The sequence below is a fragment of the Babylonia areolata genome, chromosome 8 (genome assembly GCF_041734735.1).
Source record: "Babylonia areolata isolate BAREFJ2019XMU chromosome 8, ASM4173473v1, whole genome shotgun sequence".
NCBI classification, from domain to species: Eukaryota; Metazoa; Mollusca; class Gastropoda; order Neogastropoda; family Buccinidae; genus Babylonia; species Babylonia areolata.
Genome location: NC_134883.1, coordinates 16,161,879 through 16,187,746, shown reverse-complemented (window position 1 = coordinate 16,187,746; position 25,868 = coordinate 16,161,879). Strand labels below are relative to the sequence as shown.

Sequence of the window (25,868 nt, the reverse complement as noted above, 5' to 3'; positions counted from 1 at the left end):
GAAGCACACGATAAACTGGAATCACATCGGTTTATTTACATTTTATACGGTTTGCTTGATTCTTTTACATTGGCCTATATCTTGCAATACACACACACACACACACACACACACACACACACACACACACACACCAAGCACCCCACCCACCCCCATCCCCCACATACACACAATGCAGCGTACAGAGAGAGGAGAGCGAGAGACAGAAAATACTACAGTGAAAAAATAATGTCGAATGGAAAGAAGCCAGTGTCCAACTGACACTGGAAATGCACAGTCACGGGTGAACAGCGCGATCCCACAGGAAGGGAAAACCTTATGACAGTCAGTGTTGACCGTGAAGCAGCGTTCATAGGGCACCAAGGAAACTGACACTCCACTCTCCCGCAGTGAACAGCTTAACCTTGAGGGCACAAGTCAAGAGGTCGTGAAACTCCACTCCGCTTGCCAGAGAGACCCTTGAGACCTTAGTGAGACGGTATCTGTGTACCATCATACTAATAAGACTTGAGGATTCACTGTGACAGAAAGTGAGGTGGAAACTTGTAAACTTAGGAAAATGAAAGACTTGTTCACGTTTGTATTTGTTGCACATTGATCTCTCTCTGTCTCTCTGTCTGTCTGTCTGTCTGTCTGTCTCTCTCTCTCTCTCTCTCTCTCTCTCTCTCTCTCTCTCTCTCTCTCATTCAAATTAGTTCTGAAATCCTCCACATTAACACCAGACGACTATATGGAAATAAAAATACAACAAAGCATTTTTTATGTTAAAAAAAATATCTGGTTATGTCCCACCCTCAACTATAAGTAAACTTCAAATGAACGAAAATCGTGACGTCCGTAAGATTATGTTACCCCGTCCGATATTTTTAAAACCTTTTTATTCAAGATTTTACAAATATAGTGGCCAACAAAAAGGCATACAAGAAAGAAAAAGAAAGAAAGAAAAATAACTTTTACATAATTTGCCATATAGTTACATAACATGTATATCTCATGCGTGTCCACATCTACACAAACTCACGCACACACACACACGCACGCACGCACACACACACACACACACACACACACACACACACACACACACACACACACACACACACACACACACATACACGCACACACAAAAAAAAACGAAATAGTGCATGCATACCCAATGTAAAGAAAAAAAGTCAAACAAACACACACACACACACACACACACACACACACACACACACACTAAAAACAACAACAACAAAAACAAAACAAACAAACAAAAAAACATTTATTTCCAACCCGTCCGATAATTGATCTGTTTAAATCTTGTCTGTCATACTCAGGCGGTTATCAGCCATTCTCAGTGTCCAAACTAGTCTTAATCAAAAAAATGTACCATTCAGAACTCGGGGAAAGAATATGCAAATACAGTGTCTTTTCCTTTATGTCTGCCTGTCTGTCTCTGTGTCTGTCTGTCTGTTATTCTCTCTCTCTCTCTCTCACTCTCACTCTCACTCTCTCTCCCTCTATGTCTGTCTGTCTTTCTTTCTTTGTTTCTTCTTTCTTTTTCTGATGTATGTAATATTCATGCATGTATTTATGTTGTTCATCTTTTTTGTGTGACATAATTTGAAATTTATTCATGCAATGTACTCAGAGTATTTGTATATTTTCCTTTTTCACGAGGGCAGGATGAATACAAACAATTTGTGCTTATTCCATTTTTCCTTCAGTAAAAAAAAGGTTCGCTCTCTCTCTGTCTCTGTCTGTCTGTCTGTCTGTCTGTCTGTCTCTCTCTCTCTGTCTGTACCACACACCACAATATCTTTTTTTCTGTCCTCAATCTCCCACCTCTGTCTCTCTTAGTATGTATGTATGTCTATATGTGCATATATATATATATACATGTGTGTGTGTGTGTATGTGTGTGTGTATGTGTGTGTGTGTAGCCGTGTACCAGAGTGGTATTATTATTATAAAAGGGGTACGGTACAAAAGAACTAAACAATGATTGATAAAACTGAAGGATAGAAAACAATCCCCACGCACAGGCCAGCAACATATAGAGGCCAGTCACAAAAGAGGTTTTTCTATTGTTTTATTTACAATAGTTACAAGAAAATAAGAATAAATGAAGAGAAGAAGAAGAGATAAAACAAGGATGAGGAGAACTAAGAGGAAGACAGTGCCTGGAATGACACAAACAAATGTCATAAGCACAGCATGTCGGCACAAGTGAATAGTAAAGCACATGTACACATATTACGTGGAAAGACTATCACTCGATTTGGGATAAGCAACAACATACGATAAGATAATGCGTATGTGTGAAGACCAAACACTGACATCAAATGACATTTCAAATACATTTAGATAGTGTAGATAAAGTGATTGAAGCTATGCTGATTTCGTGAAAGTACACTGACAGTATAGATTAGGTAAAGCTTATACTGTGTCAAAGTGACTCAGATGAATCAGTTTATCATGTTGCACTATACTGCAGTAAGCCGTATAGAAGAAAGCATGATAACTAAATTACAATTAACAGACTGATATATATCAGGTGGTTTTAACCAATAACTGATATTAATCCGACACTATCTTCTAATCACCACAACAGAATACTACACACATCTTAGAGTACTGAGCACACTGTGACCATTAAACTATAGTGTGTTCAGTACTCTTAAGATGTGTGTAGTATTCTGTTGTGGTGGTTACAAGATAGTGTCGGATTAATATCAGTTATTGGTTAAAACCATCTGATATACATATGTATCAGTCTATTAATTGTAATTTAGTTATCATGTCCTCTCCTATAGTCTTTCCATGTAATATGTATACATGTGTTTTACTATTAACTTGTGCCAACATGTTGTGCTAATGACATTATTTTGTGTCATTCCAGGCACTGTTTTATCTCTTCTTCTTCTCTTCATTTATTCTTATTTTCTTATAACTATTGTAAATAAAACAATAGAAAAACCTCTTTTGTGGGTGGCCTCTATGTGCGTGGGGATTCTTTTCTATCCTTCAGTTTAATCAATCATTAGTTAGCTCTTTTGTACCGTACCCCTTTTATAATAATAATAATACCAATCGGGTACACGGCAACACACACACACACACACACACACACACACACACACACACATATATATATATATATATATGTGTGTGTGTGTGTGTGTGTGTGTGTGAATAGAATAGAATAGAATATGTTTTATTGTCATAAAACCTTAAAGTTTATAAGACATAATAAAACATAAACATGAGCGCGCGTGTGTGTGTGTGCGTGCGCGCGCGCGCGTGTGTGTGTGTACATGTATGTGTGTGTGTGTGCGTGTGTGTGTGTTTGTGAGTGTGTGTGATCAAGTTGTGTGCGTGCGTGCGCGTGCGTGTTTGTGTATGTGAGAGAGAGAGAGAATGTGTGTGAGTGTGAATGTGTAGAGATATAAAGTATTCTGTATTCTGTTTTCCAACACATTGGAATAGGGCAATAAAAGCAACGTAAAGACGCACTGAGTCAGATTTGAGTTCTTCAGGGACACGTTCACGGGACCCGGGGTGTTGTCAGACTGCCGCCAACTGTCACATTGCAGCGTTCCGCTTCGGTGATCCCATCGGGGAATACCGAGACAGAGGGCGGGTGGACGTGGCAGGGAGGGAGGAGAGAGAGGGAGGGGGGGGGGGAGAGAATAGGGTCCACACTTCATGACCATACATATTATAACTAAACTAAAACAAAACACACACGCACACATCATAACACAATAATGTTGCAGAAAGAGAGGGGAAACAGCAGGGAAGGAACAGAGAGGGGGGGGGAGGGAAGGAGGGAAAACAACGAAGAGAGAGAGAGAGAGAGAGCATTTCATATGCTCCACTCCTTACCCGTGAACATGCTGTGTTAATGTCCGTATCTCACTTCATGAAGTGATTTTTTTTATAATAAAGGTGGTGAAAGGGCAGTCTCATTTTCAGTGTATGAATTGCATCTCAGGCCTCTCGGGCTTTTATGCCAATGGCCGTTTTACATCCCTCTTTTAGGCAGCCACACTCCGTCTTCTATCGGTCACTTCATCTTAACCCTCTTGCATTCACTCTGGCCAATAGCCGAACTGTAGGATGTTTTACTGGGAAACGCGTGAATGCAAGAGGGTTAAAAACTCACGGAAGGCTGTCAGGAGATGTAGTTTGTTTGATGCACGTGTTTGATCATGTTTTCATATACACATGTGGGGTCTCAGGCAGGTCTGCACGTCGAATCGTTTGTTGAAGCGAGAGACGACTGTAAAGTCTATTCCCATGCTCGCATACAGGATAGTGCGAATTGACAGTTGAACAATAAACGCTGAACTGAAATGCAATTGGAGCAGGTTATGTTGATTTTTCAACGCCGTTTTGAATTCAGTGGATAAAGGTGTGATTGTGTTCGTGTGTGTATGTGTGTGTATATGTGTGTGAAAACGGAGAGGGGTGTGTGCATTGACACAAGGTCTGTTTTTCTCTACCCTGTTTCTGTTGAGCAAAGCTAAGTCTGTTTTTCTCTACCCTATTTCTGTTGAGCAAAGCTAAGTCTGTTTTTCTCTGCCCTGTCACTACTGAACGGGGTCAGTTTAATGTCAGAATTACAACACTTTCATGGGCTGACTGGTCTGTGTGTGTTCGGAGTGAGATTCTGTTCAGTGTGGTGTGTAAGGTCAGGATTAAGGTGCTCCGGCACCGGTCAGTGTGTGACAGGCCAGGATTCGGTGCCCTTGGTACACGGTCAGCTGCCTTCAGTTTTTCAAAGGTGTCAATGCGTGAGGACTGGTCATTATACGTGAATCAACTCCTGCTGTTTGAGAAAAGAGAGCAGGTGCCTTATTTTGGCATAAACTCAGCGCACCGATCAGGTTTTGACAACCTACCATAGGTTTGTATTAAGTGTTGGCATAGAATGAGGGGAAAGCTGAACCTGGTTTCCAGATTATAGGCCTATACTTTAAGACAGAGATCGGTTTTAACCGCAGCGTAACTGAAAAACAGCGATCGTTTTTATGCTTTGTTCGGTGTGGGTGGAGGGATGGGGGCCGGGGGGAAGGGGGGCACTATTTGGCAGTGGCCAGAGAGAGAGAGGGAGAGAACCGGTTTGCCGACCTGACTTTCAAAGTCAAGAACAGGATTTTTTTTTTTTCCTCGGGGCAGAAAGCCGTTTCCACTTGAATCAGCAAATTAGCTCTCATTTTCTGTACAGCACAAAAATGGTTCGCCTCCTGTTCGATAATACTTCTCAATAATCCCCCCCTCCCCCGTCTCTGTCTCCCCTCCTCCCCCTCTTTCTTTCTCTCTCTCTCTCTCTCTCTCTCACTCTCGATATGTGTGTGTGTCTGTGTTATATTCTACGTGTATGTCCAGTAGCGTGCTCTCTCTCTCTCTCTCTCTCTCTCTCTCTCTCTCTCTCTCTCTCGACGTGTGTGTGTGTTTGTGTGTGTGTGTGTGTGTGTTTTATGAATATGAATATGATACAAATATATATATGTGTGTGTGTGTATATATATATATATATATATATATATATATATATATATATATATATATATATATAATGTGTGTGTCCAGTGGTGTGCCTGTGCAAGTACAGTGCACTGGGAGGGGGTGACAAGAGAGCACTGACACCGTGCACACCCACACGTCTTTACCCATCCAGCTCACATTCGTCACGCCGCCTGCACATTGTACCTTTGTCTTGATTGCCTCCTCCGATCAGTGACAGGAGAAGGAAAAGGACACACAGAGAGCCACACACACACACACACACACACACACACACACACACAGATGGATAGAGCGAGAGAGATACTTACGAAGACAGTCAAACAGGCTGTTACGATGGAACTTTGATAGGGTACACAAGTCCAAAGCGTGGCATTTATGTTAGAGACACCCGCTGCAGTTCTGACAAACCAGGGAGGCATTTTGTTAAACTGTGGAGTGTTGGGCGAGGGGAGAGGTCCACCGAAATGCGAATGACTCTTCCTGTTTTTCCTGTCTGCACTTTTTACCTGTCTGCACTATTCCCTGTTTGACCTGTCTGTACTATTCCTTGTGTAACCTGTCAGCACTATTCCCTGTTTTACCTGTCTGCACTATTCCCTGTGTTACTTGTCTGCACTATTCCCTGTGTTACCTGTCTGCACTATTCCCTGTTTTACCTTTCTTCAGTATTCCTGTTTTACCTGTCTGCACTATTCCCTATTTTACCTGTCTGCAGTATTCCTGTTTTACCTGTCTTCACGATTCCCTGTTTAACCTGTCTGTACTATTCCTTGTGTTACCTGTCAGCACTATTCCCTGTTTTACTTGTTTGCACTATTCCATGTGTTACCTGTCTGTACTATTCCCTGTGTTACCTGTCTGCACTTTTTACCAGTCTGCACTATTCCCTGTTGTACCTGTCTTCAGTATTTCTGTTTTACCTGTCTGCACTATTCCCTGTTTTACCTGTCTTCAGTATTCCTGTTTTACCTGTCTGCACTATGTTCCCTATTTTGACTGTCTGCAGTCCCAGTTTAACCTGTCTGTACTATTCCTTGTGTTACCTGTCAGCACTATTCCCTGTTTTGCTTGTTTGCACTATTCCATGTGCTACCTGTCTACTATTCCCTGTGTTACCTGTCTGCACTATTCCATGTGTTACCTGTCTGCACAATCCCATGTGTTACCTGTCTGTACTATTCCCTGTGTTACCCGTCTGCACTATTCCATGTGTTTCCTATCTGCACTATTTTGTGTGTTACTATTCCATGTGTTACCTGTCTTCACTATTCTATGTGTTACTATTCCATGTGTTACCTGTCTTCACTATTATGTGTGTTACTATTCCATGTGTTACCTGTCTTCACTATTCCATGTGTTACCTGTCTTCACTATTCTGTGTGTTACTATTCCATGTGTTACCTGTTTTCACTATTCCATGTGTTACCTGTCTGCACTATTCCATGTGTTACCTGTCTGGACTATTTCATGTTTTACATTTCCGTATTGTTCCTTCTTTTACCTGTCTGATCAGGTGCCCTTTAGTCATGGGGCATCACCACCGCCGCTGCCACCACACACACACACACGCACGCACGCACGCACGCACACGCGTGCGGTGTGGTGCGAGTGTGTGCCTACTTTGTGAGTGTGTGTGTGTGTGTGTGTGTGTGTGTGTGTGTGTGTGCTTATTTACAATGGTGTCTGCCTTCATTTGCTATTCTATTGTTTGTTTGTTGTTGTTGTTTGTTTTTTGGTTGTTGTTTTTTTAATCGTACTCGTCGACGTTATGTCTGCCTTGATGATTCACTGAAAAGGCTTGCAGCACACAACGCACAAACACACAGGTGTGTGGCCAGCACAGCATAGGTGCAGAGGACACTGGTGAGCTGTGTGTGTGATACGCCTGCATGGGTATTAGTGCCCAATATATACCACATATGGCAAGATATACAGCCCTGGGTATTATATTGAGTGCCCAAAATATACAGCCCTAGGTATTATATTGAGTGCCCAAAATATACAGCCCTAGGTATTATATTGAGTGCCCAGAATATACAGCCCTAGGTATTATGCTGAGTGCCCAAAATATACAGCCCTAGGTATTATATTGAGTGCCCAAAATATACAGCCCTATGTATTATATTGAGTGCCCAGAATATACAGCCCTAGGTATTATATTGAGTGCCCAAAATATACAGCCCTAGGTATTATATTAAGTTCCCAAAATATACAGCCCTAGGTATTATGCTGAGTGCCCAAAATATACAGCCCTAGGTATTATATTGAGTGCCCAAAATATACAGCCCTATGTATTATATTTAGTTCCCAAAATATACAGCCCTAGGTATTATATTGAGTGCCCAAAATATACAGCTCTAGGTATTATATTGAGTGCCCAAAATATACAGCCCTAGGTATTATATTGAGTGCCCAAAATATACAGCTCTAGGTATTATATTGAGTGCCCAAAATATACAGCCCTAGGTATTATGCTGAGTGCCCAAAATATACAGCCGTAGGTATTATATTGAGTGCACAAAATATACAGCCCTGGGTATTATATTGAGTGCCCAAAATATACAGCCCTAGGTATTATATTGAGTGTCCAAAATATACAGCCCTAGGTATTATATTGAGTGCCCAAAATATACAGCCCTATGTATTATATTAAGTTCCCAAAATATACAGCCCTAGGTATTATATTGAGTGTCCAAAATATACAGCTCTAGGTATTATATTGAGTTCCCAAAATATACAGCCGTAGGTATTATATTAAGTTCCCAAAATATACAGCCCTAGGTATTATATTGAGTGCCCAAAATATACAGCCCTATGTATTATATTAAGTTCCCAAAATATACTGCCATAGGTATCATACTGAGTGCCCAAAATATACGCTTCTAGGTGTTGTATTGGGTGCCTCAAAAATATACCTCTGGCTGTGGGTGTATTGAGTGGCCAGAGTATACATACACCTGTAGATATTATATTGAATGCCAAAAATATACATCTCTGGGTGTTATAGTAATTGCCTAAAGTATACACACCTGGGTATATTATTCGCCCAAATATACATCTTTGGATATATTGAATGCCGAAAGCATAAAGATTATACTTCTGGGTAAATTGAGTTCCAAAGGTATACACATATTGTGTGCCCAAAGTATACACCTCTGGGTAGACTGAGTGCCAAATATATACACCGGGATGTATTGAGTGCCAAATGTATACACCTCTGGGTAAATTGAGTGCCAAATGTATACACATCTAGGTGTATTGAGTGCCTAAACTATACACCTCTTGGTATTAAATTCAGCGCCCAAAGTGTACACCTCTTGGTATATCAAGTGTCCATTGTATACCACCACAGTGACGAGTTGTAATGAGCAGTACTATACTGTATGATACTGTGTGCTGTGCTGTGCTGTGTTGTGTTGTGCTGTGCTGTGCTGTGCTGTGCTGTGCTGTGCTGTGTTGTGTTGTGTTGTTCACGCAGTGGAAGTCAGTCCGCAGTCACAGCAGAGGCTGGACCAGCAGGGACAAGTAGGGGTTATGACACAACATACCTGTGTAGACAGGTACACCTGGCGTCTGGCCAGTGTTCATACACCCTTCATTGAAAAGTAATCATTTCTGATCCGTGCTTAAAGCGTGACTCTCCCGCTGTCTGTCTCTCCTTTCTCTCGCTCGCTTTTGTTCGCAAGCTCGTTTATTGACGCTTACATGCTGATTACACCCAAAGTGTTGAAATTGATATGAATGACAGACAAGACCAGTGGACACAAAAACCACTGACGCATACTCCCACTCACATATATTTCATGTGATTTATTTGTGTGTGTTGAGAGCCGGGGTTTGTGCAACTGATTTTTGCAAAGATAATATTGAAGACAATCGAATGTCACCGACGGGCGCAATAGCCGAGTGGTTAAAGCGTTGGATTTTCAATCTGAGGGACCTGGGTTCGAATCACGGTGACGGCGCGTGGTGGGTAAAGGGTGGAGATTTTTACGATCTCCCAGGTCAACATATGTGCAGACCTGCTAGTGCCTGAACCCCCTTCGTGTGTATACGCAACCTTCACCTTCACCTTCACCTCTCCCGTAGTCTGGGTTCAGACCGTTGGGGCACCGCTGCTGACCTGGCCACCACTCCTCTCCACTCTTCACGGTTTTCTGATTTCCTCAGGGCGTCACCGAGCGTCAAGCCTGTCCACCCCCGGATGTTGTCTTCCCATCTCTTCTTCTGCCGTCCTCTCCTTCTGCCTCCTTGTACGGTGCCTTGCAGGAACGTTTTGGCAAGACCAGATGATCGGGAGATGTGTCCATACCATCTAAGTTTGCGTTTTTTCACTATGGACAGAAGGTCTTCGTAGGGTCCAATACTTTGCTGGATTCTGTTCTTCACTTCCGTGTTAGTGATGTGGTCTCTGTAGGAGATGCCAAGTAGTCTACGAAAGCATCTCATCTCGACAGCTTGGATTCTTCTCTCGATGTCTGCAGTCAGGGTCCAAGTCTCGCAGGCGTAGAGCAATATTGATATAACCAGGGAACGCATCAGTCTGATTTTTGAGCTGAGAGCGATGTTTTTGTTGTTCCAGATGGTGTTCAGCTTGTTGAGTGCCGTTGTTGTTTGGGCAATTCTCGAGAGTACTTCTGGTTTAGATCCTTCATCTGACACGATTGCTCCCAGATATTTGAAGCTGTGGACTGTTTTAAGCTTTTCGTCGTTGACTTTGATGTCAATGCTGATGCCGTTGGTGTTGTTAGTCATCAGTTTGGTTTTCTCCGCACTGATTTGCATTCCATACGATGTGGAGGCTTTGTCTAGATGTTTGACCAGGCTTGCCAGTTCTTCTTCTTTTCCAGCCAGTCCATCAATGTCGTCGGCAAAACGTAGGTTTGTGATTGTTCTGCCGCCTATGCTGACTGTTCCTACATGCTCTTCCAGTGCGTCAGTCATTATTCTTTCTAAGAAGATGTTGAAGAGTGTTGGGGAGAGTAGGCAGCCTTGTCTCACTCCGACTGTGGTTCTGAACCAGTCCCCGATGCTATTGTTGAGGTAGACGGCGCTGGTGGCTTTGTCATAGAGGTGCTGTATCAGTCTGATCAGGTTGGCGTTGATGTTGTACAGATTCATGGTAGCCCACAAAGCTGCATGCCAGACCCTGTCAAATGCCTTCTTAAAATCAATGAAGACATGGTAGAGGTCTTGTTGGTGTTGATGGTACCTCTCACATAGCAACCTCAAGTTGAAGATTTGTTCAGTTGTGCTCCTTCCTGGTCTGAAACCTGCCTGTTCTTCAGCAATGATGTTTTCTGCTTGTGGTTTCAGTCTGTTAAGCAGGATTTTCAACATGACTTTGCTGGGATGACTAATCAGGCTGATGGTGCGGTAGTTTTGACACTGCTGGAGATTGCCCTTTTTGGGAAGGGTGATGATCAGTGATTGTGTCCACGGTGTGGGCCATTCCCCTGTTTGCCAGATCTTGTTGCAGATTTTCAGTAGCACATCTATCATAACTTCACCCCCTGCTTGGACCAGTTCTGATGGGATGTTGTCCACTCCTGCCGATTTCCCTTTTTTCAGCGATGCTATTGCTGCCTCTATTTCTTCACGGAGTATGGGGTGATTACTGTTATCAGTGGCTGGTGGGACATTCAGTATTGCTGGATCACCTGTGGTCTGTATGTTGTATAGCTCTGAGCAGTATTCTGTCCATCGCTTTAGGATGTCTTGTTCTTCTGTTAGACATTTTCCATCCTTGGTCTGGATGTTGGACATAGTTCTACCTTGCCTTGTGTTGGTAAGTTCTTTCACAACTTGGTAGGCTTTCTTGCTGTTGTTTCTTGTCAGGTTTTCCTCTATGTCCTGGCATTTTCCTTCAATCCAATTCTCCCTTGCCTAAACGCATGCAGAAGATCAAATACGCACGTTAAAGATCCTGTAATCCATGTCAGCGTTCGGTGGGTTATGGAAGCAACAACATACCCAGCATGCATACCCCCGAAAGCGGAGTATGACTGCCTACATGGCGGGGTAAAAACGGTCATGCACGTAAAAGCCCACTCGTGTACATGCGAGTGAACGTGGGTGTTGCAGCCCACGAACGCAGAAGAAGAAGAATGTCACCCTCTCTCTCTCTGTGCCTCTTTCTGTTCCCTTCTCTATTTCTCTTGTCCACAGTGCATACGTGTAATTATGATTTTTACTGCGGCAGTTGAAGATTTTCCCCTGGTAACGTTTTTGTTTGTTGCAGATGCCTATGTTCGTCAGTTCTTTGAGGAACAGAGACGAAAAACATCAAAACCACTGAGTTGAGGAGACGCAGCAAATGAAGGAGAAGAAATAGTCCGACCCAAAAGCTCCACCGAACATGGAAGAAATTTTGTGGCACCAACTTTGACTCGCTCTGTTTGTGAGACTTGAAACCCATTGTAGAGAGACTACAAAGACCTGTTATCTGTTTATTACTTTTCATATGACATTTCGTACGTGAATCTACCAGCTAATCCACTTTCTTGGAATTGCAAGAAAACTTTCGGTCGTTCTTTCAAGGTCAGTTCAGCAAAAATGGCGACAAGAGCAGTAACTCTGAGGCGCCAGTTTCTGGGCCTGTGTGTGTGGCTTCTCTTTCTGGGGGCGCTGTCTCAAAATGGACCACAGGTTCTCCCCCCTGCCGGCTCTTCCAACGTCACCTACGACAGCAGCAATAACGTCAACGGTTCTGACGTCAACAACCTGGTCCCCACGACGTTAGCCCCGCCTCCAAAAACAGACCCTGCCGGAGGTCGGTATGACAGGTGGATGTGCGTAACATTGAATCCTTGTACCTGAAGCTGCACAGGTGTGAACGGATTCTGGAGACATTCTATTTTGATCTTGATAAGAAAATATGGGGTTTCCGAAAACTTCACTTTCAATATTCATAGACTTTTAAAGGTAGATAAGCTTTCTGGTTTATCATTTAAGGGTCCTTCGGAATGAGGGTAAAAGAAATTGGGTGGGGGCGGGGGTGGGGGTGGGTGGGGGAAGAGACCAAAGAGAAACTGATCGTGGAAATAACACCGCACTGCGCGCCTGAGTTCGGTGTGAGCGCGCATGTGCATATACAAGTGCATGTGAGTGAGTGCACGTGAGCGTATTTGTGCGGGACCGTACTTTCGGTACTTCTCAGTACAACTCTTCCAGACATTGCTCTCCGAAGAGTTCCAGAATTCCGGTGGTGCCCCGACATGTTAATAACAATAATGGTATTTAGAAAGCGCTGAATCTTGTGCAAAGACAGATCAAAGCGCTTTCGCACCAGTCATTCACACCAGTCATACACGCATACATAACTCTAAAACTGGAGAAACTGAAGACAAGGAAGGGGCAGGGAAGGGAGGCTATTTTTTGGGAAGAGGTGGGTTTTAAGGCCAGACTTGAAAGAGCTGAGTGTGTAGACCTGACGAAGCGAAAGAGGAAGTTCATTCCAGTTGCAAGATCCAGAGACAGAGAAAGAACGGCGGCCAACAGTCGAGTGTTTGAATCTGGGTGTGCGTAAACAGAGTGGATCCGAAGCCGACAGTAGTGAGCGAGATGGAGTGTAGAGGTGAAGGCAGCCGCAGAGATAGGAAGGGGGAGATTTGTGAATATATTTATAACATAGAGTGCTGATCACACACGCATTTCATCCTGTTCGAGCAAGAGCGTTCGGTGAAAACTCACTTGTAGGAAACATTTTTATTATCTTTTTTGTTGTCATGTCTCTCTGTCTCTTTGTCTCTCTTGTATATTGTATCTCTCTCTCTCTCTCTCTCTCTCTCTCTCTCTCTCTCTCTCTCTCTCTCTCTCTCTCTCTCTCGCTCGCTCGCTCGCTCTTCTCTCTCTCTCTTTCTCTCTCTCTCTCACTCTCTCTGTGTCTCTGTCTCTGTCTCTCTCTCTCTCTCCCCCTGTGTCGTATCTCTCTTGTATCTCTCTTTTCTGTCTCTCATTTCTCACCTCTCTCTCTCACACACACACACACACTCCTACAAACACACACACTGTCTCACACACACACACACACACACACACACACACACACACACACACACACACACACACACACACACACGCACGCACACACACACGCACGCACACACGCACACGCGTCCCAACACGCCCACCACCCCACACAACAGAATCACTGCCACCACTACACCACCACCACCACCACCACCACCGTCACAAAACATACCATCACCGCCACCAGAACGCCCTCTAACACCCCTCTTCCCCCTCATCCCCCTCTCCATCCACCCCGTTCAGCCCGGACAGCAGCCACTGCCTCTCCCACCCCTTGCACCCTGGTGACGGTGTACCCGGTGCGGGACGTCCTGCAGTCCTACCTCATCGGGGGTGCCAAGCTGATCCAGCTGGACCTGACCCTGGCCAGCTATCCACCCGACTTCCTGCAGACACACCTGAAGCACGTGTACCACCCCACCCACTGGGTCCGCTCCACGGGCCGCCAGGGCCGCAGTCTGCTCGTGCTGGAGGACAACTACGACTTCATGTCGCTCTTCTTCCTCAGGTGGGTCTCTTTCTTCCTCAGGTGGGTTCCTCCTCTGCCTCAGGTGGGTCCTTTTCTTCCTCAGGTGTGTTTCTTCTTCCTCAGGTGTGTTTCTCTTCTTCCTCAGGTGTGTCTCTTCTTCCTCAGGTGTGTTTCTCTTCTTCCTCATGTGTGTCCCTCTTCGTCAGGTGTGTCCCTCTTCGTCTTCTTCCTCAGGTGTGTTTCTCTTCTTCCTCAGGTGGGTCTCTTTCTTCCTCAGGTGGGTTCCTTCTCTGCCTCAGGTGGGTCCTTTTCTTCCTCAGGTGGGTTCCCCTTCTTCCTCAGGTGGTTCTTTCTCAGGTGTATTCCTCTTCTTCCTCAGGTGGGTAACTCTTCTTCCTCAGATGGGTTTCCGTTCTTCCTTAGGTGGGTTCGTCTTCCGGAGGTAGGTCCCTATTCTTCCTCAGGTGGGTTCCTCTTCTCCCGCAGGTGGGTTCCTTTTCTTCCTCAGGTGGATTCTTTCTTAGGTGTGTCCCTCTTCTTCCTCAGGTGCGTCCCTATTCTTCCTCAGGTTGGTCCCACTTCTTCCTCATGTGGGTCCCACTTCTTCCTCAGGTGGATCCGTTGGTTCTTCTTCCTCAAGTGGGTTTTTTGTTCCTTGGTTGATTCTTGACAGTGTTGGCAATGACTCATTGCGGCTGCCTGATTCTGGCTGGCTTGGCACGGAGATACAGTGGTTTTGTGAGAGAGTCCTCTTTCTGTGTGTATGTCTGTGTGTTGGGTGGGTGCGTGCGTGCGTGTGTTTGTGTGTTAGTCCAGTTGCATGTCGAAGTAAGTAGGCAGTGGTTCTTATTGCGGCTGGATAGTCCCGGTTTCGTGGTGGGAAATTTTCCAGGAAGGCAGTTAGAGAAGGCTAGGCAGGCCCAGGTAGGACGGTCAGTTCACTACCACACAGCCACATCAGATATATCTCCCAAAACTCCAGTTTTGAAAAATCGTGACTTGAAATTTTCTAATATTGACAGATATCATGCCATGAAAGCCACAGTGGTGCTCTGTTGATTTTCCTGCTGTCAGTAGCGATAAGACGTAGACAGTATTGCATGTTGTTGTGTTTTTTAATCACGGATACTAAAACCGGCAGACGTGAGAAACCCTTAACCCAGACACCCCCAACAGCTGCATGGTCTGTCCTGTGGAGCAGTAAAAGCCAGCAAGGGGGCGTGTCGTGTTTCCTGGCAGCAGCTGATCAAGATGCATAACCCAGTGTTCACACAACAACCTGCCCCCACCCCCACCCCCTTTCCCACACACCACTGTGTCAGAAGACGGATCTAAACAGTTCTGTCATCAGTGAAATTTATAGAAGGGGAGGGAAAAAATTGGGCCAGAGTGCTGTGTGTTGACGGCTTCCACTATTCCCTTCTGGTCGTAGATGCTAAAATCAGACGCTTGGTTGTAACTCTGAAGGCGTTGGTGAAATGCATTATATCATGTCACAACTGTTAAGAATGTCAATCTAGGTAATCATGTAACATGGTACAGACATGTTTAGAGATCTGCACAAGGCAACAGATGATTGACAAATAGTAAAGAGTGGCAGCTCTCTCCATGAAAAAGGTACACAACTTCAAATCAATGCTGCTTACGCTGCCAATTCAGCTAGCACACAGGTAGATAAAAGGTACACTGGAGCAAACCCAAGAAGGCCATCGAATCTGCCCCAGTCAACAAACCCCGTCATTTTGATATATGTGGCTGTGGTATAGTCAGTTGTTGGCTGCGATACACACAGAGGTAGCAGCAAGACTTGCAGAGAGTGGTACAAACTCCGTCACACGGTGTGATTGGTTACAGCTTTGACAACTGATAGGCTGTTGCTGGTAACGGTGTTGTCCTCACACACCGTCAGTCTACAGCTGTCCGTGATTTGACTGCCCCCTCCCCCCGCCCCCCGTCCTACTGCCCATGGGAAACAAAGAAAAAAAGAAACAAAACTGAACAGGCAGTAATATTATGCCGTGAATAAACAAACAAAAACTGAACAGGCAGTAATATAGAACAGAATATAACAGATTGGAATATGTCTTTATTACCAAGTGTGCCGGGGTCACAAGGAATATTGGGAGGGGGGGGGGGAGATAGTACATAACAAGATACGAACATCAATCGAAAATCATACACAAACACAGATACAGTAGAAATTAGGATACATACAAGTGCATATCAATATAAAAACTTGTGCATACTCACGCACACACACACACACACACACACACACACACACACACACACACACACACACACACACACTGTATGTCTGTCTGTCTCTCTCTCTCTCACACACACACACACGTTTGAACAGATGCTGCATATTGCATATGGATGGGGCTGATGACTAGGTCTGCAGGTAGATGATTGTTGATTGCACATTTGGGGAATAAGCTATTGGCGAATCGACTGGTTTTCGTCCTTATACTAATGTACCGTCGACCGTGCCGATAATATGTCGATATTATGCCGTGATAAACAAACAAACAAACAAAAAACTGAACAGGCAGTAATATTATGCCGCGACTAAACAAACAAACAACAACAAAAAACTGAACAGGCAGTAATATAATGCCGTGACTAAACAAACAAACAAACAAAAAACTGAACAGGAAGTAATATGATGATGTGACTGATTTGAGATTTGTCACAGACCATTTGAAGGTTTGATTTGGTTCAGTTGAAAGTCCCTCTTTTCTCTCTCTCACAAACCTCATCCAGACCCCATACGCCACAATCATGGGGTTTGTATTTCTTCCTGACTTTACCGACAACAGTTGCCCGATTTCCAAATTAAATCTATCAGCTCACAACTGTCTCATCACATTCCCGACCTCCGACCCCTGACCCCCGACCCCTGACCCCATTCCCTGACTTCCCGTCCCCCGTTTTGTTCTGAATTGGAAAGAGTTCACTCACGAGGTTTATCTCTGAGGAGAGACAAATCAGCTTTATTTCTGGAGATAACTGAGCTTTATTACTAAAGAGAGACAACTCAGTCTTCAGCACTTTGACCTGGGCCCTGCAAGCGGACTAAGTTGACCCGAGCTGTGCCGTGCGGATGGCTGTACGTATCTTTCATGTTTTGTTACAGTTTGATGAATTTACTTACTTGTTTGCTTTGGCTGTTCCTTTTATGTCAGTTTAGTTCAACGTGCTTTGGCTGTTCATTTTATGTCATTTTAGGTCAACGTTTTGTACATACCTGAGTAAGACCCTCAAGGACTGAACAACGTGTTGGGCTTATAGTACGTGCAGGTAAGGCATCTGCAGGTAAGGCATCTGTTCCCCCTATTTTTCTCTTCTTTTCTTTTTTAATAAAAAGCGGATGCGGTGTAGCGTACATGGACCAGCCCGCACGCTTTGACACCTTGGAACTGAAACTGTGCCGTGTGTGTGTGGTGTGTGTGTGTGTGTGTGCGGTGTGTGTGTGTGTGTGTGTGGTGTGTTTGTGCCGTGTGTGTGGTGTGTGTGTGTGGTGTGTGTGTGCCGTGTGTGTGTGTGTGTGCGGTGTGTGTGTGTGTGGTGTGTTTGTGCCGTGTGTGTGGTGTGTTTGTGTGTGTGGTGTGTTTGTGCCGTGTGTGGTGTGTGTGTGTGTGTGTGTGGCGTGTGTGTGTGTGGTGTGTGCCGTGTGTGTGGTGTGTGTGTGTGTGGTGTGTGCCGTGTGTGTGTGTTTGTGTGTGTGTGTGCCGTGTGTGGTGTGTGTGTGTGCCGTGTGTGTGGTGTGTGTGTTGCAGCATCGGGGTGTTCGAGCAGAACGTGACCCTGAGGGACAGTCCCCGGAACTGCCTGAGGACCCGCACGCCGGAGGAGATCCTGCACATCATCAACATGCTGCTCCTCAACGACTTCAAGCCCCAAGGTGAAGGTCAGGACCCCGGCAGCCTCAGTGTGGACGAGCACGTGTGTCACATGACCATCAAGGAAGTGGACGGGTGGGTGTTATTCGGGTGTGCGGTGGTCTGGATTGTGATGATGATAGTGGCACACACACACACACACACGCGCGCGCGCGCGCGCACTCAAATACACAGACACAGGCACACTCAAATACACACACACACACACACATATTCATACACACTCAGCATGCACATACACACACGCGCGCACACACATAAACTTAATAAATAAATAAAGTTCGAAAACACAGCGCCGATCCGATGCCTCCGAAAACGAAGAAAAACTGTGTGGCACAAACTGGCACCCTCCACCAGATCCACCACCACCCACTCCCCACAATTACGTGTTAAGCACCCAAAAAATGCAACGCCCCGCGCGCTTCACGTGCTGTGCAGATACGCCCAGTTCCGCTACACGTGCTGCCACCTGAGCCCTGACGGCGAGGTGATGTGCAGCGAAGTGAGCCCGGACGACTGGATCGACGTCCTGATGGCCTTCATCGTCATCACCAAGGTGCTGGTGGTGCTCTTCAGCCCCTCCTTCCTGCCAGGGTCCCTCTACCGCCTCAAGTACGTGGCCATTGAGTACCTCTACCGCATCCCGGACAACTCGCCCGTCAAGAGGATGAAGGTGGTCGTCACCCAATACCCGGGAACGTACGGGAATGACAGCAAGGTTGGGCTGTGAGCTGTGTCAGTGTTTTGGCTGGCTGGGTGGGTGGATGGATACGTGGTGTTTGTACGTAGGCGGGAGTGCTTCTGTGGTATGGAGATTAATTTCTGTATTGGCATTTTGGCGTGTTTCTTGTTTTGTTTTTGTTTTTTGATTGTTTTGTTCTCTCTCTCTCTCTCTCTCTCTCTCTCTCTCTCATTTTCTATCGCTCTCCCTGTCTCTCCCTCTCTCTCTCTCTCTCTCTCTCTCTCTCCCCTTCCCCCTCCGTGTCTGTGTTCGTATTCTATTTTCCCTTTTATTTTCATTTCTTTCTGCATCAATACACGCAGTTCAGTTTCGCTATCTTGCTTAGCACAATGATCTGTTTTCGGTATTATGAAAATAGGTCACTCCCACCCATGGATATGTATATCATATGTGTAGACGTTTGAATGAAAGCGTGGATATATGGTTGGTGAGCTGAAAATGAGCAAGAGCTGTTGATGCATGATCGAGAATAGTCAATGCCTGGGTATGCATTTTGTAGACGAGTTTATGTTTGATCTTTTTGTTTTGAGCACGTGCATAGTTTCATGATTGTGTACATTATATTCCACTTCCAGTTTGCAAAACATTGATCCAATAGGTAGATCCAGTTTAAGAATATCCAAATTAGGTAGGTCTATAGATCAAATTTAGGAAGAAAATGTACAGAAACCTGAATTTGATCATGAATTATTTGGGCGTTTTGAGGTCAGATATCTCCCATCCAATCAAAAAAAAGCTTCAAAAATAGTGATGAGGAAAAAAAAAAAGCCGAGTTACGTCCGATGCACCACAAGCCGTGAAACAAAACAGTATTACACTTTGAGTGATGCTTTTCAGGATTACGGTCACTGGTGGTTGTTTTTTTTTGCGTGTGAAACAACCACGAAAACAAAGCATAAAATAGGACGTTATGTATAACGACAGAAAACAAGGTATACAATAGGACATTATATAAAACGATTGAAAACAGGCATACAATAGGACATGATATAGTGGAGTGATGGCCCAGAGGTAACGCGTCCGCCTAGGAAGCGAGAGAATCTGAGCGCGCTGGTTCGAATTACGGCTCAGCCACCGATATTTTCTCGCCCTCCACTAGACCTTGAATAGTGGTCTGGACGCTAGTCATTCGGATGAGACGATAAACCGAGGTCCCGTGTGCAGCATGCACTTAGCGCATGTAAAAGAACCCACGGCAACAAAGGGGTTGCTCCTGGCAAAATTCTGTTGAAAAATTCACGTCGATAGGAAAAACAGATAAAACTGCACGCTGGAAAAAATAACAAAAAAAAGGGTGGCTCTGTAGTGTAGCGACGCGCTCTCCCTGGTGAGAGCAGCACGAATTTTACACAGAGAAATCTGTTGTGATAAAAGGAAATACAAATTCAAATACAAATATAACGACTGAAAACAAAGGCACACAAGTGGACATTGTATATAACGATTAAAAACAAAGGCACACAAGTGGACATTGTATATAACGATTAAAAACAAAGGCACACAAGTGGACATTGTATATAACGAGTGATAACGAAGGCATAAAACAGGACGATACATAAAGAGTGAAGATGTGTGTAGCGGCAGACAACCCGAAGAGGGGACAGAAGCTGTAACGATGACCACGTGCTGTGCCCAGGTGGTCAAGCTGTCGGAAGTGTCGGGCATGGAGTACTTCAAAACCATGGTGGACACCAACATGCAGCTGGACCGAATCTACCACGTCACCTTTGACCGGGTGCGGCTGTCGGTGAAGTCGCGCCGCCTTCTGGGCGAGAACCACGTGCCGGTGGGGTTGCTGCGCATGCTCTACAACAACCTCCTCCGCTGCCGCATACGCCATCTGGAGCCGCTGAAGGACTGCTGCCAGACCAACCTGCTGGGCCGCCTGAACCCGGGCCTGTCCTGCCCCAGGTGGTTCACGTGCTGCAAGGCCTTCGCCAAGCTGGTGCTGCTGCTGCTCCTCGTCATGCCCTGGATCATCCGCATCTGCATCTTCTTCGCCTTCGAGGAGGCCCCCGTGGTGCGGAAGACGGCGGCGGCGGAGGCGTTGGGCATGAGAACGTCATTCCGGGGCAGTCTGACGCTGTACCTGACTCCGCTGCACGTGTTCTTCGTGTTCATCTACATCATCCTGGTGGTGGACTCCGTGGTGTACGGCGTGCTGTCCAAGCGCATGAAGGAGAAGCTGAAGATGGTGCTGAGGAAGTGCCTCCGGGACATGAGGGAGAGGTCTCGGATCGCCGTGTGTAGCTGGGCCACCTGGGTGCTGGTGATGCCGTTCAGGGTGTTCGGGTTGCTGGGCATCCTGCTCTTCCTGCCCTACCTGCTGGTGGTGCTGCCCTTAGCCGTGCCCGTGGCCGCCTTCTACCTCTTCCCCGCCCTCAACCTCACCATCAGGCTCATCATCCACTTCTTCCTCTTCATGTGCCCCGCCAAGGTGGGTCGTGTGTGTGTGTGTGTGTGTGTGTGTGTGTAAGTGTCAGTGTGTGTGTGTGTGTGTGAGCGGAGATTAGAAAAGAGAGATAAACCACTTGCAGAAATTGCTGAAGCCAGGCAGCCTGCGCCGCGGCACGCATTCATTATTCATGAGCTGCCTTTGCCCCGCCCAAACGTAAGGAAAGCGTCAGTCGAACGCAGTCTCCTGAGTGATTTTATAATTTGGATTACACCTTTTTTCCCTTTTCTGTTTGCTTCATCCCACGCAGATGTCAAACTCAATTTTGTTGTGAATAACATTCCTAAATATTTATATGTATTGGTTACTTTTATTTCCCTATCACCACAGCACCATTTTTCACGAGTCGAAAGATGACCTCCATTGCGGAAAACTATAATATTGGTCTTAACGAGATTCACTGTTTGTTGTAGTCTGTCTGTTTCTTGCTTAAGGGCATTTAATTGATTTTGTAACCCTGTGGGTGTGTCAGACAAGAGAACAACATCATCAGCAAATAGCATTAAGAGCAAATCTGTTGCGCCAGGTATCATTTGTATTCCATGTCTCCCCTTCTTTGATAACTCCACTGCCAATTCACCGATGAAAAAGGAAAACAGCTGTGTGCTTGGCATACAACCTTGTTTAACCCCTCTTGGACACTGAAAAAAGTCTGAATAAATACCTTTGTCACGAACACATACAAGTACAGAATCGTAGATGCTTTTAACAGCCATGTAAAACTCCCGAGAGAGAGAGAGACAGAGACTTAGAGAGAGAGATAGAGCACAATACAACGGTCTGCTCGGGCGACATGAAGCGTTCGTATATATATGAATTATATATATGATTATGTACATATTGATAGATTTAGATTTACATACTGATAGATCTATATGAAATTATGTATGTATGTATTCATGTATGTATGTATAGACAGATGTTATAAGAGAGACAGAGCTGAATATGTGTTTTATGTTTTGATATATATTTTTTTTTTTTTTTTTTTTTTGAAGAAATGGTGATGTAAACCAGAAAGTGTGAAGAAAAAGTAGCGTTACGAAAACGCAGTTCAATAATTTATAACTGTCTCTCTCATGTGCAACATTGCGCTGGGGGGGGCGGGGGGGGGGGGGGGCGGGGAGTTGGTGGGGGGGGAGCTGCTTTATTTTCTTTTTATATTATCTACATTCAAGCAGATGCAAACGTGCTAAAAACCAAAGCAAAAATGAATCGGTTTTCATTGTATTCAGCGAATCTTACTACACGTGCGAAATTCCAGGCGTAACTTAACTTTCGCTTTACTGCAGCTGAACCGTCGAACCGACCAGTTTCCTTGGGGTGGGGAAAGAGAGGGTGATTTACCGCCACCCTTCCGCACTGCGTGTGTGCCTCAAAACGGCTTCAGCACTGTAAAAGACAGTAAGAAGGGGCCTGCCGCGAGTGGTTTATCTCTCTTTTCTAATCTCCGGTGTGAGAGAGAGAGAGAGAGATGCGGCCATGCGCACCTTCTTTGGAGAATATAAAATAGAATAAAAACAGCAGTATGTTGACATTTTCCAAATCGACATTTGAAGTACAAAAACAAAGAAAGGTAAGATTCAAGATTCAAAAAGTTTATTACTCAAGGATAAAGATTTTAGACATCGCCCAGTCTTCCAATATGTCCTTGTGACAACAATAACAATAACAGCATGAACGATAACGACACAACAATACTGAATAAGAGAGTAAGTGAAGGGAAGACAAGCGGAGGAACGATGGAGCGATAGAAAGAGACGGGTGAGAGGGAGGATGGAGGGGGAAGTGGGGGAGTGGGGGGGGGGGGGTCGATGACGTGTTGATGCTGAGCGGAAGAGGAGACAGGCCTTCAGCTGTGGCGATGACGTAGCGGTGTGGGGAACGATCTGCTGGTCTGGCTGATAGGCCACCGGAGTTGTCTGCCCTTTGTTGTCTGTCGTCCTGAACCCCCCCACCCCCACCCCCCTCACCCCAAGCCCCCAACCCTCTCTCTCTCTCTGTCTCTGTCTCTTACTCCCTCCCTACACTCTCTCTCTCTCTCTCTGTCTCTGTCTCTTACTCCCTCCCTACACTCTGTGTCTTTCTCTCGTTCTCTCTCATTTTCTCTCTCGCTCTCTCTCTGCCTCTATATATCGCTTCTCTCTCTCTCTCTCTCTCTCTCTCTCTCTCTCTCAGTCTCTCTCCCTTTCTCTCCTTCCCTCCTCTGTTTCTCTCTCTCTCATGCTCTCTCATTTTCTGTCGCTGTTTCTCTCCCTGTCTCTCTCTCCCTCTTTCCCTCCTCTCTCTTCTGTCTCTCCTCTTCTCTCTTCTTCTTTCTCTCTTGTCTGTGTGTGTGTGTGTGTGTGTGTGTTTCTCTCCGTGTCTCTGTCTCTCTCTTCTCTGTACCCTCTCTTCCTCTCTCCTCCCTTCTCTCCGCTTCACCGCCATGTCTCCGCCACAGATAGCACTGCGTTCATGTTATGATGGTGTCGATATTGTTGCATCTTTTTCTGCATTCTTTTTTCATCCAGGCCTCCAAATCGTATATACCAGTATGTATGTGAAACAAAAAGTCGCTTGTTCGCTCTCCTGGGTGTGTCGTCAGACTAGGGAAAGCCTTTCTCACTGCATTTATAACACACACGTGCCTGGCATAAAGTTTCCGTAAACATGTGTCGCGAAGTAAACACCTTTTCATTTCAAAACTTGAACATTAGTTTCCATTGCTTTTAAGCGTGTTTGGACATGGGAATGTTTTGTTGCTCATGCTGTCTTTCAGTTAAACGAGCGCTTCTTTTGAATATATCTTTTTCTAATTAAATCTCCGTTAAATGTATTTGCCTTAACTAGCAAAAAAAAATTGTTGCTTTAAGTTTAACAAACATCAGCTGTTTTAATGGCTTAATACTAATATCACAGTTTTGAAAAGCCGTTTTAACAACAACAGCAACAGCAAAATCTTTGGTTTATTTGTTTTCCTTTTTTCTTTCTTCGCAACTTTGCTTCAAAAGGTTCAAACCAGCAAAAGCCATCCATATGTCTGACGCGAAGGTTCCAAGGTGGTACACTGACTGATGTGTTGGTCATGAATTTATCAGACAGGTGCGAGTTGTACAGAGAACTCTTCATACTGTTGGGGAAAGGCGTGTGGCTGGGATGCCAGCAGCGCCTTGTCCTCAGGTGTTGCTCACTTTGCAGTCTCCATGGAATGAAGCTGAGCGTCAGCATCACGTGTGTCTCTGTGACCAGCTAGCATTCATGATTAGCTTCTCTTCACTGTGTGTCTGTGTGTGTGTGTGCGTACGTGTGTGTGTGTGTGTGTGTGTGTGTGCACGTGTGTGTGACAATGAGTACATCATCGATCTCATACAAAGTGCACGGCAGTGCAATTTTTCTTATTGTGACATGGCAGCAAAACGATGTGGTTTTGTTGACTAATGATAAAAACATTGGGGTCAGGGGGACATGCTCAGATGTCGATGTGTTAACATAGAGTATGCTGTCCTTTGATGTACAACAGATGGCCTGCTTGAAGGATCCGGTAAATATTTTTGCCTGAGTGACCCAGTGTGTGTGATGGCATGCTGAGCTGGTGTCACTAACTGTCACCAAGTGTGCCTCTTTCTCTCTGTCCCTAACTCTCTCAGTCTTTTTGTCTCAATCTCTGTCTTTGCCTGACTCTCTCTCTCTCTCTCTCTCTCTCTCTCTCTCTCTCTCTCCTTCTGTGTGTATATGTGCATCTCTGTCTCTGTCTCTTTCTCTGTCTCTGACCCTCTCCCTGTTTTGTTTGCGCTTCTGTCTCTTTTTCGCTTGTTGATGCTGACAATTTCGCGCTTTTTAAATCCTTTCTCTGTCTCTAATTCTTCACACACACACACACACACACACACACACACACACACACACACACATATATATATATATATATATATGAGAGGTTGAGAAATACACACACACACACACACACACACACACACACACACACATATATATATATATATATATATGCGTGTGTGTGTGTGTGTATTTCTCAACCTCTCTATCTCTTTATCTCTCTCTTTTTCGCCTTTCGCTTGTTGATACTGACACGCTCAATTTTACGATTTTTGAATATTTCAATTTCTACTCTCTCTCTCTCTCTCTCTCTCTCTCTCTCTCTCACACACACACACACACACACACACACACACACACACACACACACACACACACACACCTGTAAGACATAACATCAATGCACAGTGTGAGTGAGAGCTGGGTGCACAGCTTAACAATCTGCAGTGTGCTCACTTAACCCCTGTTTGGCGACGTGTGTTTGTGAAGGGCGGGTAGGCCTGGGTGCGCCATGGCCCGGGTACCTTACACGGGTCTCTGTCTGTCTCACCTGAATGTGTGCTGACGTCAGGCGCTGGACCTGTGTCCGTGTACAGTTCTTCTCTGGTTCTCTGTGTGTGTGTGTGTGTGTGTGTGTGTGTGTGTGTGTGTGTACATATAATGTATATACTATATATATGTATATACATACACAGTTATGAGTTTGTATATATTCGTTGTTCAAAAGGAAAATACTTTCAAGTCAGTTTGAATCTTAAAAGAAAAACTTAACCACCCAGTAAGATGACCTAAATTGATATTAATTTGTTCAGTTGTTCAGACTGAGTGAACACGAAATAATGGAATACAACCGTTGTCTATATTCGTTTTTATCTTGTATGATTGTTATCTTACATTCAGACTGAAGATTTTTCATTTTTGATAATTTCA

General features: G+C 45.0%; 1 protein-coding gene across 5 annotated transcripts in view; it reads left to right on the top strand.

Annotated features, from left to right (window-relative positions):
• Nucleotides 1-25,868, top strand: part of LOC143284575 (uncharacterized) — a 51,273-nt gene that overhangs the window by 10,234 nt on the left and 15,171 nt on the right. For 2 of the 5 annotated variants that reach the window (XM_076591384.1, XM_076591386.1), the window contains exons 2-7: nucleotides 11,762-12,292; nucleotides 13,795-14,059; nucleotides 17,806-18,003; nucleotides 18,367-18,646; nucleotides 20,307-21,107; nucleotides 24,625-24,645. In XM_076591384.1, the coding sequence (XP_076447499.1) occupies nucleotides 12,076-12,292; nucleotides 13,795-14,059; nucleotides 17,806-18,003; nucleotides 18,367-18,646; nucleotides 20,307-21,107; nucleotides 24,625-24,645 (1,782 nt within the window). In that variant the 5' untranslated portion in view covers nucleotides 11,762-12,075. Of the gene's footprint in view, nucleotides 1-11,761; nucleotides 12,293-13,794; nucleotides 14,060-17,805; nucleotides 18,004-18,366; nucleotides 18,647-20,306; nucleotides 21,108-23,635; nucleotides 23,657-24,624; nucleotides 24,646-25,868 lie in introns of all 5 variants that reach the window. The other 3 variants (XM_076591385.1, XM_076591388.1, XM_076591387.1) reach the window with 2 other exon arrangements.